Genomic DNA, 16,558 nt, shown 5'->3' with positions numbered 1-16,558 from the left:
GCATAGTCACACTAGCTTCCCAAAAGATTCGGTTGACTAGGTACTAGGATCGGTTACCCACATATATATGGTATCTAACTTATACGGGTTGCACATGTTCACAGGATCGGTTCCCCTTTCTGCTGTAAACCTTGTTGCACCCATACAAGGATCGGTTCCCCCATTCCCATACTAGGATCGGTTCCCCTTTCCCTTACAAGGATCGGTTCCCTTTCCCTTACAAGGATAGGTTCTCTTTTCCCAAGGTAGACATAATCCGATCATACCAAGGTGATTACTTAATATTGGTTTTAATAATAAAAGTTATACCATTACAAAAGTCAGGCCTTTGTGAATAGTTCTACCAAAAACACAACAAGTTGTGAGCGGTTCTACTTTATCACACATATTGGTTGTTCATAAGATATGCAATGAATAACAAAACCAATAACACCTGACAATTTCCTTTTCGGTTCACAAAAAAAGTTTATGAACTTACTTCTTTAAAACACATGTAAACATTGTTCCCTAGGATGAAATCCTCACCTCATACCCATACATAATCACAATAGCATTCAAATGATTATGGCGATGTCTTATCTACAAAGTTTAATGGTTAAGCAATAAACCTCGTATTTTAATCCTTCATACTATGTCTATCTTGAGTTCAAATATACTTCGCAGTTATGTTTCCAATATGCACGACTTGAAAGATACGTTAGGGAATGAAACAGTTCAAGTCAAATATCACTAACCTCAAGTGGAAGGATGATTGTTGTCATTGTAGCTCCTTGCTTCTTCACATCTTCAAGTCTTCGCAATACTTGTAATGTCTCATATCCTAATACTTTCAAGCTAACCTATACGAAGTTTAACTCTAGTACATAATCAAGCGACTCTTAACATGAGTTTTGATTCACTAAAATATGACAACCAAACTTGACATACCAACGCTTGGTGGGTTCAACCAAGCCATGCTCTAACACAACTACAAGAAAAGTAGTATCGGTCTGGCTTCACAATCCCAATGAAGTCTTTAAGTCGTTAACCTGGTTTAGAAGAAGAAACCAAAGGTTAAAGGAGAATCGACTCTAGATATGAAACTAGTATCACACGTAAGGTGTGGGGATTAGGTTTCCCAGTTTCTAGAGTTCTCCCTTATATAGTTTTCAAATCATCGTTTGCAATCAATGTTAGCTTGGTAACAAAGCATTCAATATTCACCGTTAAATGAAAACCTGATTAGATTCAAGCTAATATTTCTCAACCGTTGGATCGAAAACTTAGCTTGTTACACACAAATGAAATGTCCAATTTTGGGTTTACGAACCGTTTCCAAACATTAACATTTGTTGGTTCAACAATAGTTAACCAAATGGTTAGCCAAATGATTACTTTCATATCAACCATATTCTTCATCACCATAACTAGTTCAAATGACTCAAATGAACTAGTTGGAGAGTTGTTCAATTGCTTTGATCTTATGTAACTACACATGACACAATCGAAGCAAAAACGGTTTGATTCACTCGAATCGGTTCATGAACTTTATAGCCACGGCTTGCAAAAGCATTCCTTAGTTTAAATAAACATGAGTTCAAGAACAACCGGTTTTAGATATAACCTTCTCAAGTTCACGGACTCGGTTCGCGGACTTAAGCTCATGGAAGGAGTTCACAAACTCCAGCAGAAATTCTCGGGTCGAGAACTTCCGCCAGTTCGCGGACTTGTCTCACGCCACTTCCATTTCTCTTGATCAACAAAGTTCGCAAACTTTGGTTCAAGGAATAAGGACTTATACATATATGTGTTTCCACAACAATTCTTATATCCTACCAATGGTTATATAATCTAAACTCTCATTTCAATATTGAAACATTCTCAGAGGAAGGATATAGCCGTTATTCGCAGACCATTTTTCGTCAGAGCAATTTTCAAAGTGATTGAAACATAACATGACTTTCGTCACTAGGTAAAGATGAATTCGGCTAAAGCGAAAGCTTACTAACACATATTTCGAGAAATAGATAGGCGAGATAAACTCGGCTCGAAATAGCAAATGTGCATAATAAAAGTCTATATATCAAAACGACTTTTGTCTCAAGAGTAGGAGATAGAATAGATAGACTTTTGAGTGACAGATGATGAGCGCCAAATATTGTATATATCTATCCCTTTTTGTTGGCATTTAACTCATCTTTTATGCATTAATTCTACATTTTATCCCATATTCTGTATTTTCATTGTTTTCAAGAATAAATATTTTTATTAATTAATTTTGCATTTTTAGGTAATAAATAAAGTTCGGATGAGTCGCGGAGCGAAAAGAGCAGAAAAGTAGTGAAAAGCCGGGAGAAATTACGCAAGGAAGCCGCGAAGAATGGTGCGCACAACCTCATTTTCTACACACAAAAGCGCCTCCGTTCTCAGCCATCAGATCATTTCTCAGAAGCATCCGACGGTCGCTCCTTGCTGAGCATCAAAATCTGATGTCTCTGCCAAGCACCACAGCGCTGAAATTCCAAGCCTTCAGATTAGATGGTAGTTGAATCCAACGGTCGCTCCCTTGCTGTGCATCAAAGTTTGATATCTCCGCCTAACACTACAGTACCTAACTCCATCAAGTACCGTTCATTTTGTTGTATCATATAATCCAACGGTCGCTCATCGCTTGCCTCCGCATCACCGTCCGATCTACCTACCATCTTCGCATCTCGCAGCTCAGAGTCACAGAACATCAAAACTAGATACACCCGCCTTACACCCTAGTGACCGAGCACCATCCACCTAACCAAACAACCCCTTCTCCCAACCAGTCGACCTTCTCCTCCACCCACCCCTCTGCAGAACCATCACCCTGCTGCAAACCATGTCTGCCACCGCACCACCATCATCACCACCAACTCCACTGCCACCACCACACCTCCACCATCATACACACTCGACCCATCACCTATATCACGTTCTAATCTCTATCAAACAATTAATTTCGCCCATTCTCTCACCACTGAACCCTAAGAGTGAGTTGGTGAAATTAGTTGATGATACAGAGCAATTGGAGGTATGGGAAGCAAGAGAAGATGACAAGGAAGATTGGGTCGAAGCTATTGAGTGCTATCAGTGATTAGGTAACACCCAATTTCAATTTTTACCAAACCCTAGTTCACTGTTTTGGGGGAAAAAGATATTGTGTATAAATTAGGTTGATGGGTTGTGTTAGAAAGTTATGTTTGGGTTAGCCAACATCCAGGACTCTCATGTCCTGTTAAATTGTTAATTTTCATGTTTCAGTTAAATGTGCTAGTAGTTGCTGTGTTTTGTTAATTTCTTGTCTTATGCTTATGTTCATGTTATAATTGTTATTTGTCTCCTGTTAATGTGTTAGATGTTTATGTGTATTCACATGTTAATTTCAGTTCATTTGTTAATTTCTGCTCAGTTTCATTTTGTTTATGTTCATGTTAGACTTTTTATTCACTGTTAAATGTTCACTGTCAGTTAAATGTTCCTGTTGTGTTTAATGTATTGTTACATTTGAAGGAATGCTAGGCTAGGTATCTGTGAAGCAATGTGCTGATTGTGCAATGGCAAGAAATCAGTGCTCATAGCAAGCTGATGTTCTTGCCATTCTCCTTGTATGCTTAGGTTGTAGTGTTGATTGTGCATTGGGGGAAATTAGTGCTCACTAGTGACAATGAGCAAGCTAATTTCCTCCCATTCTTTTAGTTTGCCTGTATCCTGCCTTAGCTTTGCTTCATTTCAGTTTCTTATTCAACCCTGCCCTTGGCCTTAGGCCTTGGTTCAATTTGCTTTGTTCCTTGTTTTTGCATTGTGTTGTTTTCCTTTGGCTTGCTCTGCTGCTGCATTGCTATTGCTGTTGTGTCTTCCCTGTTGCTGCCCTGTTAGTTACCCACTACTTGTTTTCTTGTTGCTTCCCCTACTGCTGTTGCTGTTGGCCTTGCTGTGCAGCTCTTGCTGCTGCTGCTGCTGCTGCTTTTCTGCAGTTCCTGCTGCCACTTCTTCTCCTGCTGCAGCTCCACTCTGCTGCCACTTCTTGTGCTGTGCAGTCTTGCCACTGCTGCTTCCTCCCCAAAGGCCTAGCTAAAGACCCAATCCAACTGAGCCCAATTCAGTTCATTGCTGTGCACTCAAGCCCAAAGCTCAACTCAAACTGAAGCCCAATTCAGTCAACTGCGGGCTTAACCAAAGCCCAGTTGTTTAAGACCAAAGCCCAAATTCATTAAGGCCCAATCCAATTCAGGCTTAACCCAAAAGCCTGAACTCACTGTAAGGCCAAAGCCCATTTGCACTTCAAAGAACAAATTGAGCCCAAGCTCAGTTCCTTTTATTGTGAACAAACCCATTAGTACATTAAGCCCAATAGTTCCAAAGGGGTATTCTAAGCCCAAAGCAAATTTAGGAACCCAAATAGCTAAAACACTTCCGAAACACACCCGATCTCTGTGGATCGACCCGTACTTGCACGAGCTACAACAGACGACCGTGCACTTGCGGTATTACTGTAGGCCCCCGTTTCATTTCGCTTTAATTTTCACATCTTTAGAGGCCTACCAAGTTTTTGGCGCCGCTGCCGGGGATTGGTGCTGTGTTTTATCTGTGTTTTTCGTAGCTATTTTGTATTTCATTTCATAGCATTTGCATCTGCATCTGCTTCACTTCATTTGCTGTTGGACCTGCTGTTCTGAACCTGTTTTTCCTCTGCTGGGACGCCACCAAGGAAAAGAACCAAAACCCAACTGGGTTTTTGCAACAATATCAGAGCAGCTGGGCTGTGCTAAAAGGTAAGCCTAAACCCATTCATTGAGAGAACCCAACCTGTGGGCTTCCAAATTTTTTAATTGTGGGCTTGTAATAATTAACCCAATTTTTTGGGCTTTTTATTTTTCTATTTTGGGTTTGTAATAATTTATTTGTGGGCTTGTTGTTTAATTTGTGGGCTTGTATTTATTTTGTGTGGGCTTGTTTAAATTTTCCATTGGACTTGTATTTTGGACTCTGGGTTTAAACCCAGCTGAGCTTATAACTGATTGTGGACTTGCTTCCACTCAAGAGTGGACCTCGAAACCAAAGTTTTAAAACAAACGTCGGGCCTTAACCAACTGGGCCAAATTAAACTTTCAAAATTAAAACTTGGATTTTCGTAGGCCGCAGCCTTCCTTCCATTTCATTAGAGGCTTGCACAGTGGGCTTGCTCCCATTTAAAAACCAAATTTTATTTTCTTAATTTTATTTTCTTTTTTTTAAAAAAAAAAAAAAAAAAAAAAAAACCAAAATTTTATTTTGCTCCCATTTTAAACCAAATTTCTATTTGCTCCCATTTTAAACCAAATTTTCAAATCTCCCACCAAAACCAAATTTTTCCCAAAAATCCAAACCCTTTAAAACCAAATAGTGGGCTTTTGTCATTTCAAAATGGACCAACCTCGTGCTCTCCATGAATACATGTATCCATCAATACAAATTCCATTATCATGTATTGTCTTACCTCAAACCAATAACCCTTTTAAAATAAATGCAAACATGATACAAATACTTCCTATATTTCGAGGGTTCGATTCTGAGAACCCCTATACTCATGTAAGAGAGTTTGAACAAATTTGTCGGACTATGCAACCTGATCATTTGTCCGAAGACTCTCTGAAATTGCGTTTGTTTACATTTTCTTTAAAGAAAGGGCCAAAACATGGTTTTACGGTTTGAGACCACAATCAATCACCACTTGGGAACAACTCACTAATCAATTTTTCCAAAAATTTTTTCCACATCATAGGACCATCGCTATTCGTCAAAGTATCAATTGTTTTGTCCAATTGGATGAGGAAACTGTTTTTCACTATTTTGAACGTTTTAATGATTTGTTGAGTGAATGTCCGCACCATGGAATTGAGAAGTGGAGACTTGTCGTCATCCTCTATGAGGGACTAGACTTTAAATCTCGAACCATGGTTGAATCTATGTGTAATGGTGAGTTTATTGATAAATCTGTGGATGATGCATGGAATTTTTTAGCCGAGATTGCAGAGAAAACCCATCAATGGGAATCCGTTAGGGAAACAGGAACAACACCACATGATATGATCACCCTCATGAATTAGAGTTTTATTCTTGTAATAGCTCCGACCTTAGGATTGAAAATTATCCTAGATTGCAAAATCCTATCATGATGATGATGATGATTATGATGTTATGTTAGAAGAACATGTCTATACTGAAAATGTTATGGAACCTTTGGGTTCAAATACATTAGGCTTCTCTGCCCCGACCTTAATGCATGATATTTCTTCTAGTATTCCATGTGATGTTTCCCCTGATGTGCCGATACACGAAAATAAATCTGTTGATGATGTTGATAATTCTGATTGTAATCTTGCCAATTGATTGATGATTGTGAGCATGATGTGACATGTGTAGATGAGTTAGAAGATTTTGATTTGATTGATAATGATATGCCTATTCTTCTACCTAAGTCACAATTGTGGCCTTCCACCCAACCTAGATTTGGTTTGTACCCATATTGTAAAACCAATTTTTCTGAAAATTCCTAATCTAGGATTGGAACTGTGTGCTTCCCAAGTCCTCTTGGACTATTTTGCTTCAAAATATAACACTTTTAAAGAGCCACAGTTGGAAATTGCATGTTTGCCCATCCCGAAAACAGTCCATTATGAGTTAGACCTTTTGAATCCTGAACCCTTAAAATTAAAAGATTTTGTGCTTAAAAGTAAACCTGTTGAAAATTTGGTTTAGGGGTGATTCATTCGGTTTTTCACTCTCATTCCCATTTAAGTCCAATTTTAGTGTTTTGAAACTTTCTTGTCTCTACACTTGTCTTTTGGGTTGATCCTCAACTCTTTAGATTGTTAGTGTATGGTGAATTTTTTGTATATAATCCAGTAGATAAAATTTTAAAAACCCTTTTGTTCCTTTTGTATATATTTTGCTAATCCAATATGATCTCGGCTGAAATATGTTGGATTTTTGCCTTGAATAACGGAGTTTTAATTCTGCTTTCGCCGAAATCGGGTATTCTCTCTCCTTTTACTCTACTCAGCATGTCCCTTTCCATATGTTGCATTTTAATTCTTTCCATATTTTGAAACATTGAGGACAATGTTTAGTTTAGGTTTGGGGGTATAGAGTAGATACCACGATAATTGCCATAATTGAAAACGAACTCCTTCTTCTTTTGAAAAAATTGAAAAATTCCAAAAAAAAAAAAAAAATTAAAAAAATTGAAAAAATCATAAAAAATGGAGCTCATTTACCTTGAAATGTTGACTCTTGTGCAAATATGTATTTTATTAGGAGTCTTAGTCTAGATATTTAGGCACCCTGATTCTAGCACAATTCACATAGTGATAAGAAATTTGCACGCGCACGATCTACCAATACATGTATGGCCTCGATCTTCAAGGTGTTGATAGGAAGTTACGATTGCCAATCACTTTAGAATACTGAACGAAACTTGACTAGCTTGTTCTTTGGTTGGTTGGGATAGAAGGTGGAGGTTACATTAAGAAAGACAACCATCGAATTTAACTGGGTGCATCAAAAAGGGCTACCTCTTGCAAAGTGTCATGTAATTTTTGTTTCCTTTGTTATGTATCAAAAGTGTTCTTGTTCAAAAAAAAAAAAAAAAAAAAAAAAAAAAAAAAAAAAAAAGAAAAAAAAAAAAAAAAAAAAAAAAAAGAAAAAAAAAATATCAGAAAAATACAAAAAAATCAAGTATTTTCAATTCCATCATCTCTTGTTCCAAAAATAAAAGAGATAGTCAATGTAAATAAGAGTCATGTAAAGTATTTTGTTTCGTTGTAATAAGCAAGGAGGGTGTATGCCATTGATGTACAACGCACGCGAGTAATTGTGAAATACCTCCAACTCATTCACAATTCTCGTAAAGTCCGGACAGCTAGCTAGATTTCGACCTCAGTTCTTAGCCTGAGAAACTATCTCTTGGTGATTAGTAGTCATGACTTCAGATCTTTCTTTACACATGTGTAGATACACTTTACACTCTTATCACATGTCTTTTTGTTATCAGTGCTAGGATTGTGCCTTCGATAGCTAGATTGACATCTCCATTTTGCTGTGAGCTTAAACTGTTTTGCACATGTCACATTTGATGGAATCTGAGCTTATATTTTGACCTAGAACTTTGTAGGTACGTTCTAAGCAAACCTTCACGAGACTTCAACTCGTCCACTAGGGACACTAAGTGGTTTAAAAGGCTTAGTGCATACGCTAAATGCATTCGAGAGACCAGCGACAGTGGTATAGTTAGGATTTCCTTAGTTTTGTTTTACTTGAGGACAAGTAAAATTCAGGTTTGGGGGTATTTGATGAGTGCTAAATAGTGCATATTTATATATATTTTTGTTGGCATTTAACTCATCTTTTGTGCAGTAATTCTACATTTTATCCCATATTCTGTATTTTCATTGTTTTCAAGAATAAATATTTTTCTTACTTAATTTTGCATTGTTAGGTAATAAATAAAGTTCGGATGAGTCGCGGAGCGAAAAGAGCAGAAAAGTAGTGAAAAGCCGGGAGAAATTACGCAAGGAAGCCGCGAAGAATGGTGCGCACAACCTCATTTTCTACACACAAAAGCGCCTCCGTTCTCAGCCATCAGATCATTTCTCAGAAGCATCCGACGGTCGCTCCTTGCTGAGCATCAAAATCTGATGTCTCTGCCAAGCACCACAGCGCTGAAATTCCAAGCCTTCAGATTAGATGGTAGTTGAATCCAACGGTCGCTCCCTTGCTGTTCATCAAAGTTTGATATCTCCGCCTAACACTACAGTACCTAACTCCATCAAGTACCGTTCATTTTGTTGTATCATATAATCCAACGGTCGCTCATCGCTTGCCTCCGCATCACCGTCCGATCTACCTACCATCTTCGCATCTCGCAGCTCAGAGTCACAGAACATCAAAACTAGATACACCCGCCTTACACCTTAGTGACCGAGCACCATCCACCTAACCAAACAACCCCTTCTCCCAACCAGTCGACCTTCTCCTCCACCCACCCCTCTGCAGAACCATCACCCTGCTGCAAACCATGTCTGCCACCGCACCACCATCATCACCACCAACTCCACTGCCACCACCACACCTCCACCATCATACACACTCGACCCATCACCTATATCACGTTCTAATCTCTATCAAACAATTAATTTCGCCCATTCTCTCACCACTGAACCCTAAGAGTGAGTTGGTGAAATTAGTTGATGATACAGAGCAATTGGAGGTATGGGAAGCAAGAGAAGATGACAAGGAAGATTGGGTCGAAGCTATTGAGTGCTATCAGTGATTAGGTAACACCCAATTTCAATTTTTACCAAACCCTAGTTCACTGTTTTGGGGGAAAAAGATATTGTGTATAAATTAGGTTGATGGGTTGTGTTAGAAAGTTATGTTTGGGTTAGCCAACATCCAGGACTCTCATGTCCTGTTAAATTGTTAATTTTCATGTTTCAGTTAAATGTGCTAGTAGTTGCTGTGTTTTGTTAATTTCTTGTCTTATGCTTATGTTCATGTTATAATTGTTATTTGTCTCCTGTTAATGTGTTAGATGTTTATGTGTATTCACATGTTAATTTCAGTTCATTTGTTAATTTCTGCTCAGTTTCATTTTGTTTATGTTCATGTTAGACTTTTTATTCACTGTTAAATGTTCACTGTCAGTTAAATGTTCCTGTTGTGTTTAATGTATTGTTACATTTGAAGGAATGCTAGGCTAGGTATCTGTGAAGCAATGTGCTGATTGTGCAATGGCAAGAAATCAGTGCTCATAGCAAGCTGATGTTCTTGCCATTCTCCTTGTATGCTTAGGTTGTAGTGTTGATTGTGCATTGGGGGAAATTAGTGCTCACTAGTGACAATGAGCAAGCTAATTTTCCTCCCATTCTTTTAGTTTGCCTGTATCCTGCCTTAGCTTTGCTTCATTTCAGTTTCTTATTCAACCCTGCCCTTGGCCTTAGGCCTTGGTTCAATTTGCTTTGTTCCTTGTTTTTGCATTGTGTTGTTTTCCTTTGGCTTGCTCTGCTGCTGCATTGCTATTGCTGTTGTGTCTTCCCTGTTGCTGCCCTGTTAGTTACCCACTACTTGTTTTCTTGTTGCTTCCCCTACTGCTGTTGCTGTTGGCCTTGCTGTGCAGCTCTTGCTGCTGCTGCTGCTGCTTTTCTGCAGTTCCTGCTGCCACTTCTTCTCCTGCTGCAGCTCCACTCTGCTGCCACTTCTTGTGCTGTGCAGTCTTGCCACTGCTGCTTCCTCCCCAAAGGCCTAGCTAAAGACCCAATCCAACTGAGCCCAATTCAGTTCATTGCTGTGCACTCAAGCCCAAAGCTCAACTCAAACTGAAGCCCAATTCAGTCAACTGCGGGCTTAACCAAAGCCCAGTTGTTTAAGACCAAAGCCCAAATTCATTAAGGCCCAATCCAATTCAGGCTTAACCCAAAAGCCTGAACTCACTGTAAGGCCAAAGCCCATTTGCACTTCAAAGAACAAATTGAGCCCAAGCTCAGTTCCTTTTATTGTGAACAAACCCATTAGTACATTAAGCCCAATAGTTCCAAAGGGGTATTCTAAGCCCAAAGCAAATTTAGGAACCCAAATAGCTAAAACACTTCCGAAACACACCCGATCTCTGTGGATCGACCCGTACTTGCACGAGCTACAACAGACGACCGTGCACTTGCGGTATTACTGTAGGCCCCCGTTTCATTTCGCTTTAATTTTCACATCTTTAGAGGCCTACCAACAGATAAGTTCAAGTCTTCACATACCTTTTAGTCGATGAAGATCCACTAGTTCCTTGAGTAGTCCTTCGTCTTTTATGATGATTGGCATGGAGTTCTTGAGCTCAACTACACTTTCTATCCTAGTCCGAGACCTTTAGTTATGTAGGCTAGAAATCAAGACTTATAGTTCTGATCACTAACATTGACAAACATGCTTGAGATAGCAACACATGCGAGTTCGACCGAGCAATGCTCTAACACACAAAATTTTCAAATTTTAAAAACTTCATAATCGGTAGTGTGTTGAATTTGTCTAACCTACGATTATACACAATCGAGAGACAAATACTATTAAGTATCTTCCGATTCTGGGTACCAATTGTGTGTCCCTACATGTTCTAATCCTCTGTTACAATTGGAAGGCAAAATAAAAACTAGCTACCGATTAAGTCCATGTTTGGGTTCAGTTCCAAAGTACTCATACATAATCGGGAGTAACCCATAAAATTTAACTCCCGATTCTGGTCGTTGTAACTGAAAACCCTAGAAATTGGCCACAATCGGTAGTTAAATTGAAGATCAAAACTACCGATTCTGGGAAATAACCGAAAACCCTAGAACTAATTTTCATGGATTCGTCAAATTGAAGCAATATAAACCTATAAAATGATAGAAACTTACCTAATTGGAGCCATTTCCTGGAGAGTTTGATTATCAGAATCACCACCACCAACACCACGACCGGCTTCATCCTCATCATGTTCTTCGTGTCCGTGTTCTTCGTCGTGTTCTTCGTCGTTTGAGGCAGTTGCAATCGCTTTGTTCTTTAATTTTTCTTGATCTCTCGAGGATTCATTAATATCATTCATCGTTTTATAGAAGAATCGACGATGTTTTTGATTCGGCGATGAACGACGACGATGAATTGAAGTTTGAATAGGGGGGAATAGTGTTTTTACTATCCACAATCGGAAGGGAAGAAGAAGATGTGAAGAAGAGTTGAAAAGAAAGAAAATGAAATGAAATTAGGTTTTGGGTGGTCTTAAGCGTACAATGGTTGTGTCGGCAACTATAATAGGTAGATAGATGATGTTCTCTTTCTACCGATTATAGACGGTTGTCCCAAATTCATTTTTTCTTCAAAACAGATAAAATTGCGTTTTTCTACTTTAATAATCAGTGGATATGATATGTTAGTATGCTACCGATTATGGCAATATCCCATTCTTAGACAAACTAGTAATCGGTAGATAAAACTATATTGTAAACTACCGATTGTGAAGGAACATACAAGTATTTTCACCCTATTTTGTCTTATTTAGTCGCCCCTAATTCTTTCAGGGTATCCCTAATGACACCAGGAATTTTAAAGAAAAACAAACCAATAAGATTCATATTTTGGGAAAAATTTATATATGATGACTTAACGAGAACTTTTGAAATGTATATTTATTTTTATATTTTACTAAAATTTATTTTTGTTTTTTAGTAGCGTTATTATTTTATACTCCCTCCGTCCTAGTTTAGATGCCAAAATTGGGGATTGTTTTTTGTCCTAGAATACTTGTTATACTACATATTTTTCCACCTTTTATCTTGATTTGCCCCTAACTTGGAATCATGCCATAACATGGAGAATTGTGTATTTTAATTTTCAAGACACACTCTTAAATACTTTTCTCTATATATTTCTTCTAAATTGAATTTTTCCAACTAAACAACAAAAACCTAGACATTTAAAAACTGGGAACATTAAATACTAACCTAGGGTAATTATGTGAAAAAAACTATTCTCTTTGTGTTTCTTAGTTTTTTTGTGCAAAATCCAATTTTGGCATCTAAACTAGGACAGAGGGAGTATACTATTTGGAATCTATTAATACTTAACGATTTTTCTTGAAATGTATTATTTTATGATTTTATCGAATTTATTATTTTAACACTAAGAACCTGAATTGGGATCGGGAAATTTCATTATTTTAACGAAAATATTATATTATCGAGTATTATTTTAAAGAAGTTATATTGCACGTGAGCGTACATAATGCAAAGATTTGATGTCACCTAATACCATGCGGGCACCCTAACCTATGAAACTACATGTCACCTAATACCATGCGCGTATTCAACGTAAACCACCCATGAAACGACGAGTGTGGCCGGGTGGCTGGGTCAGCTAGCCATACCAGGATCAAAAGAAATAGATTTTTGAGATGAGATCATTGTGACCCGTACATTAGTATGGAAATAAAAACCATGTATTTGGCATGAAACCAGGTGAAACACACTTGCTTATGCATTAAGATAGGAAAAAAGTTAGCAGTACTCGAGGAAACCAACAAGACCCACAATCTCTGTTTTCTCATGCATGTACATTCACAAACAACTCACTTTTGAGACTTTTTCTCATCGACACCAGTTCATGACCACACACCGCCTTTCTTCTCTCCAAAACACACACTCCGTTTCTCCTGCCACTTCTACCGCTCCTACGTTTTTATTTTCAGCAAACTTTAGCTATCTTTTCACTTTCTCATTTTACCCCTTCAAGTTCCGTTAATTCACAATAATGGCAGCTAGTTTTCTTTGTTCTGTTATGAAACTGAAATGGGCAATTTTGTAAACAAAAACTGTCACGGGCCTTGTTCTGCCTTATAAATTGTGTGCATTTGTGTTTTGGGTTCCTTTCTTACAGCTTCTTTCTTCTAACCCTGCTTAACGCAGGGTAGGGGATTTTTCAAAACATACACAAAACTGCATAAAATCTCTATCTCTGTGTCTCTCTAGATCTCGCATCCGTTAATGGAAAAAGAAGCTGTCAATACCGCCATCATCACCACCACCAACGTAATAACCAGCAACGAAAAGAACAACAACAACAACATTGACAACAATAAAAATGGGAAACAAAAAAAGCGTAGCAGGTTTCAAATGCTTAAGGTAGCTTTGTTTATGCTACGTGGTCAGTCCAACAAGAAATCGAAACCAGTACATGTCGACGTTGCTTCTAAGGGATTATGGAAGAAACTCGTGGGTGCAATGCGCCCATTGCATCACCAAGGCCTTTCGAATCAAAACTCTCCACCACCATTGATAACTGGTAGTAATGATGACGCTACCATTCTCCCTAATGTGGAGAATGATAACTCACCACCACATGATGGAGTTTTTTCACCACCAATGTTATCACCTCAGGTATATCACTCAGACACACCATCCTCATCTAGCTCCGTTGCTGATAGCATGAGCCGTTACGCTTCGGCTCAAGATCTTCAAGAGCTTGATAAGAATGGAGAGTCCAATAATGATGACGATGAGTATGTTTTCGGTGGGGATGAGTACATTGATGCGAAAGCTGAGGAATTTATTGCGCAGTTTTACGAGCAAATGAGGCTCCAACAAGTAGATTTGATGAATCGTCATAGAGAGAGGAAGATGAAAAAGAAGATGGAAATGGAAGGAAACGATCAATAAATTATATGCAACTACATATAATGAAGATTTGGTATAATTCGTATAAAATAAATTCTTCTTCTTCCTCGTAGAAAATTCATACATGACTTAATCTATAAGGGTCCAATTGGGAGGAAAATAAGTGATGGATGGTTACTAATATGTATCCGTGAAATATATATTTATGTACTTTTGTTTTTCAGTTCTTTTTGTAGTTTTTGTATGTTGAGTTTAAGTTGATGAAGGAAATGCAGTTCATGAGGGGGGTTTTAAATCAAACAGACAGAGAGAATATATGGTAACTGGTGAGACTGTTTTGTGGTGAATTGAAAATAACATAAAAGAAGGTAATTAAGCATCATCCTCTCTTAGTTTTTATGTCTACAATCATCCAATACCTGGTGTTTTGCGCCAAAGAATGTGAAATGTAGTGTATGCATGACCAAGATTGTGCAGTTTGTTCAGGACTTATTCTAAAGGTTCTCCCTAAAGAGTCGCATTTACTTTTTCAAAACTAACATGACATGATCAATAACTCATTGCACCATAAGCATTCTAGTAAAGATTTTGCTTTCAGTATCTAACGTAATCTCTTAAAACTATACTAGCATCCTAATTGAATCATAAAGCTAGATGCTCATGCATGTATATTATGCATTTAAGAAAAAAGATCAGTAGATAAAACATCAAAGCAGGACTTTAAGTAGTCTAGCAAAACAAGAGCTTCTAGTCTAGTTAGCGCCAATAACTGCAAGCAAAGAGCTTTTAGCGAATCTTATCTCGGAAATATGGGATATTAAGTCCGAAGAATGGCTGCCAAATCTCCATAACAAGGAATTAATTAACATAATCCCATTGCAATCCACATCCCTAACCTTAAATTGAGGTATGGAACATTAAGTAGTTTTGAGTTCCTGTAATAACTGTGTGTTTAAGTATGTGATGTGTTGTTAATGTAGAGTTCCAATGCAACTGCGCAAGAAAAATCAGAGAATTGTGCAAATTGCAATCAGTAAGAGATGGCAGGAGCAAATATTTATCTGCCTCAAAGCATTGAGGTTGCCTTGTTGTTTCATGGTGCACTTTTTGGAATGAAAAATGGGTGTTTTTGGATCTTGCTATAGACATTTTGGTTCACCCATGGTAACCTTACAATAACATTCGAGCAGTATTTAAAAGGATTATATGTAGAAGTAGGCCTGGTCTGGACCCTCACTTTCATTTCTAGGCCACTTTTTTTATTTCTTGCAAAACTAGGCAAGTTAAACGGATTCCATCCAGTTTAACCATCTCGGTCAATTTATCGCGTTGACTTGTCAATATCTCGCCAAAATATCATATAAGGAGATCTCATACATGTGGTAAGATTACTGAAATGTCCTTCATACGTGTGTGTCAGTCACACTAGATAAGATGTCCACGTGTTGCTATCTGACAACCTAATCTAACTAAGACGACATCTCGAGGATTAATTGAACGGCCATGATAGTGACGACATGAGTATCTGAAACCAGTCGAGATAAACTCGATCTCATTCATTCATTCATTCTTCTTCTTCTTCTTCTTCTTCTTTGTTTTCTTCTCCTTCCGTTTTCTTTCTTCTGCAATATTTCTAGAGATAAATTCTTAGGTTTATTGAGTTGCTGATAGATGATGAGGTTGAGGAATTGAATAACAAGAGGGTGATTGTCCAATAGATGATGGGGTTGAGGAATTGAAGAAATTAGGGTTTACTAGAGAAGTCAGGGAAGGTGGAATCGAGGGTTTAGAAGGCTAATTGGAGGTGGGTTTGTCACTAATTAAGAGAAGGTTGAAGTTTTTATTAGAAGCAGGAAGTCGGGGCTTTGAATTTGAAGATGAGAATAATGTTCTTCCCCAAATTGGGAATTAGGGTTTCTGGATTTCAATTTGGGTTTGTGTGGAATTGATGATGATATTGAGTTGGTGATAACTGAAGAACGAAGGGGTTGATGTTGCGCTGATTATGCAAAGTTGTACTGATGAAAAATCAAAATGAAATGGTAATTTGGGGTTTCTTTGATTTAGACCCGACAACTTATGTGAATTTGGTTAAGAGTTGATGAATCTTATTCGGTTGTATGTGCTGGTCCTGCAAGCAAGGAATCAATGACATGTATGAGCTGAGTATTATGATTGGGATTTGAATCGTGTTTAGCTAGAAACGGTTTTGGATCTGTGCAACAGGGTTGTCGAAGATTGGCAGGTGAACCTGTTATTAGATTGGCAGGACGAAGATGATGGTGATAACGCTGTTGAAATCAGAAACGCAGATTGGATCTGAGACAGAGTTTGAAGGGAATTGAATATGGAGAATCGAAGATAAGGCGGTGCTGTTA

The 16,558-nt window shown here is 38.0% G+C and overlaps 1 protein-coding gene across 1 annotated transcript; it reads left to right on the top strand.

The window, feature by feature from the left end:
- The first annotated feature begins 13,426 nt into the window (after positions 1–13,426).
- On the top strand, positions 13,427–14,562 carry LOC113333382. Its single transcript, XM_026579894.1, has one exon. The coding sequence runs from the start codon at positions 13,551–13,553 to the stop codon at positions 14,220–14,222; it is 672 nt and encodes a 223-aa protein (XP_026435679.1). The 5' UTR covers positions 13,427–13,550; the 3' UTR covers positions 14,223–14,562.
- The last annotated feature ends 1,996 nt before the right edge of the window (positions 14,563–16,558 follow it).

The sequence above is a fragment of the Papaver somniferum genome, unplaced genomic scaffold (assembly GCF_003573695.1).
Source record: "Papaver somniferum cultivar HN1 unplaced genomic scaffold, ASM357369v1 unplaced-scaffold_132, whole genome shotgun sequence".
Lineage (NCBI taxonomy): Eukaryota > Viridiplantae > Streptophyta > Magnoliopsida > Ranunculales > Papaveraceae > Papaver > Papaver somniferum.
This window is presented reverse-complemented; position numbering and strand designations above follow the sequence as displayed.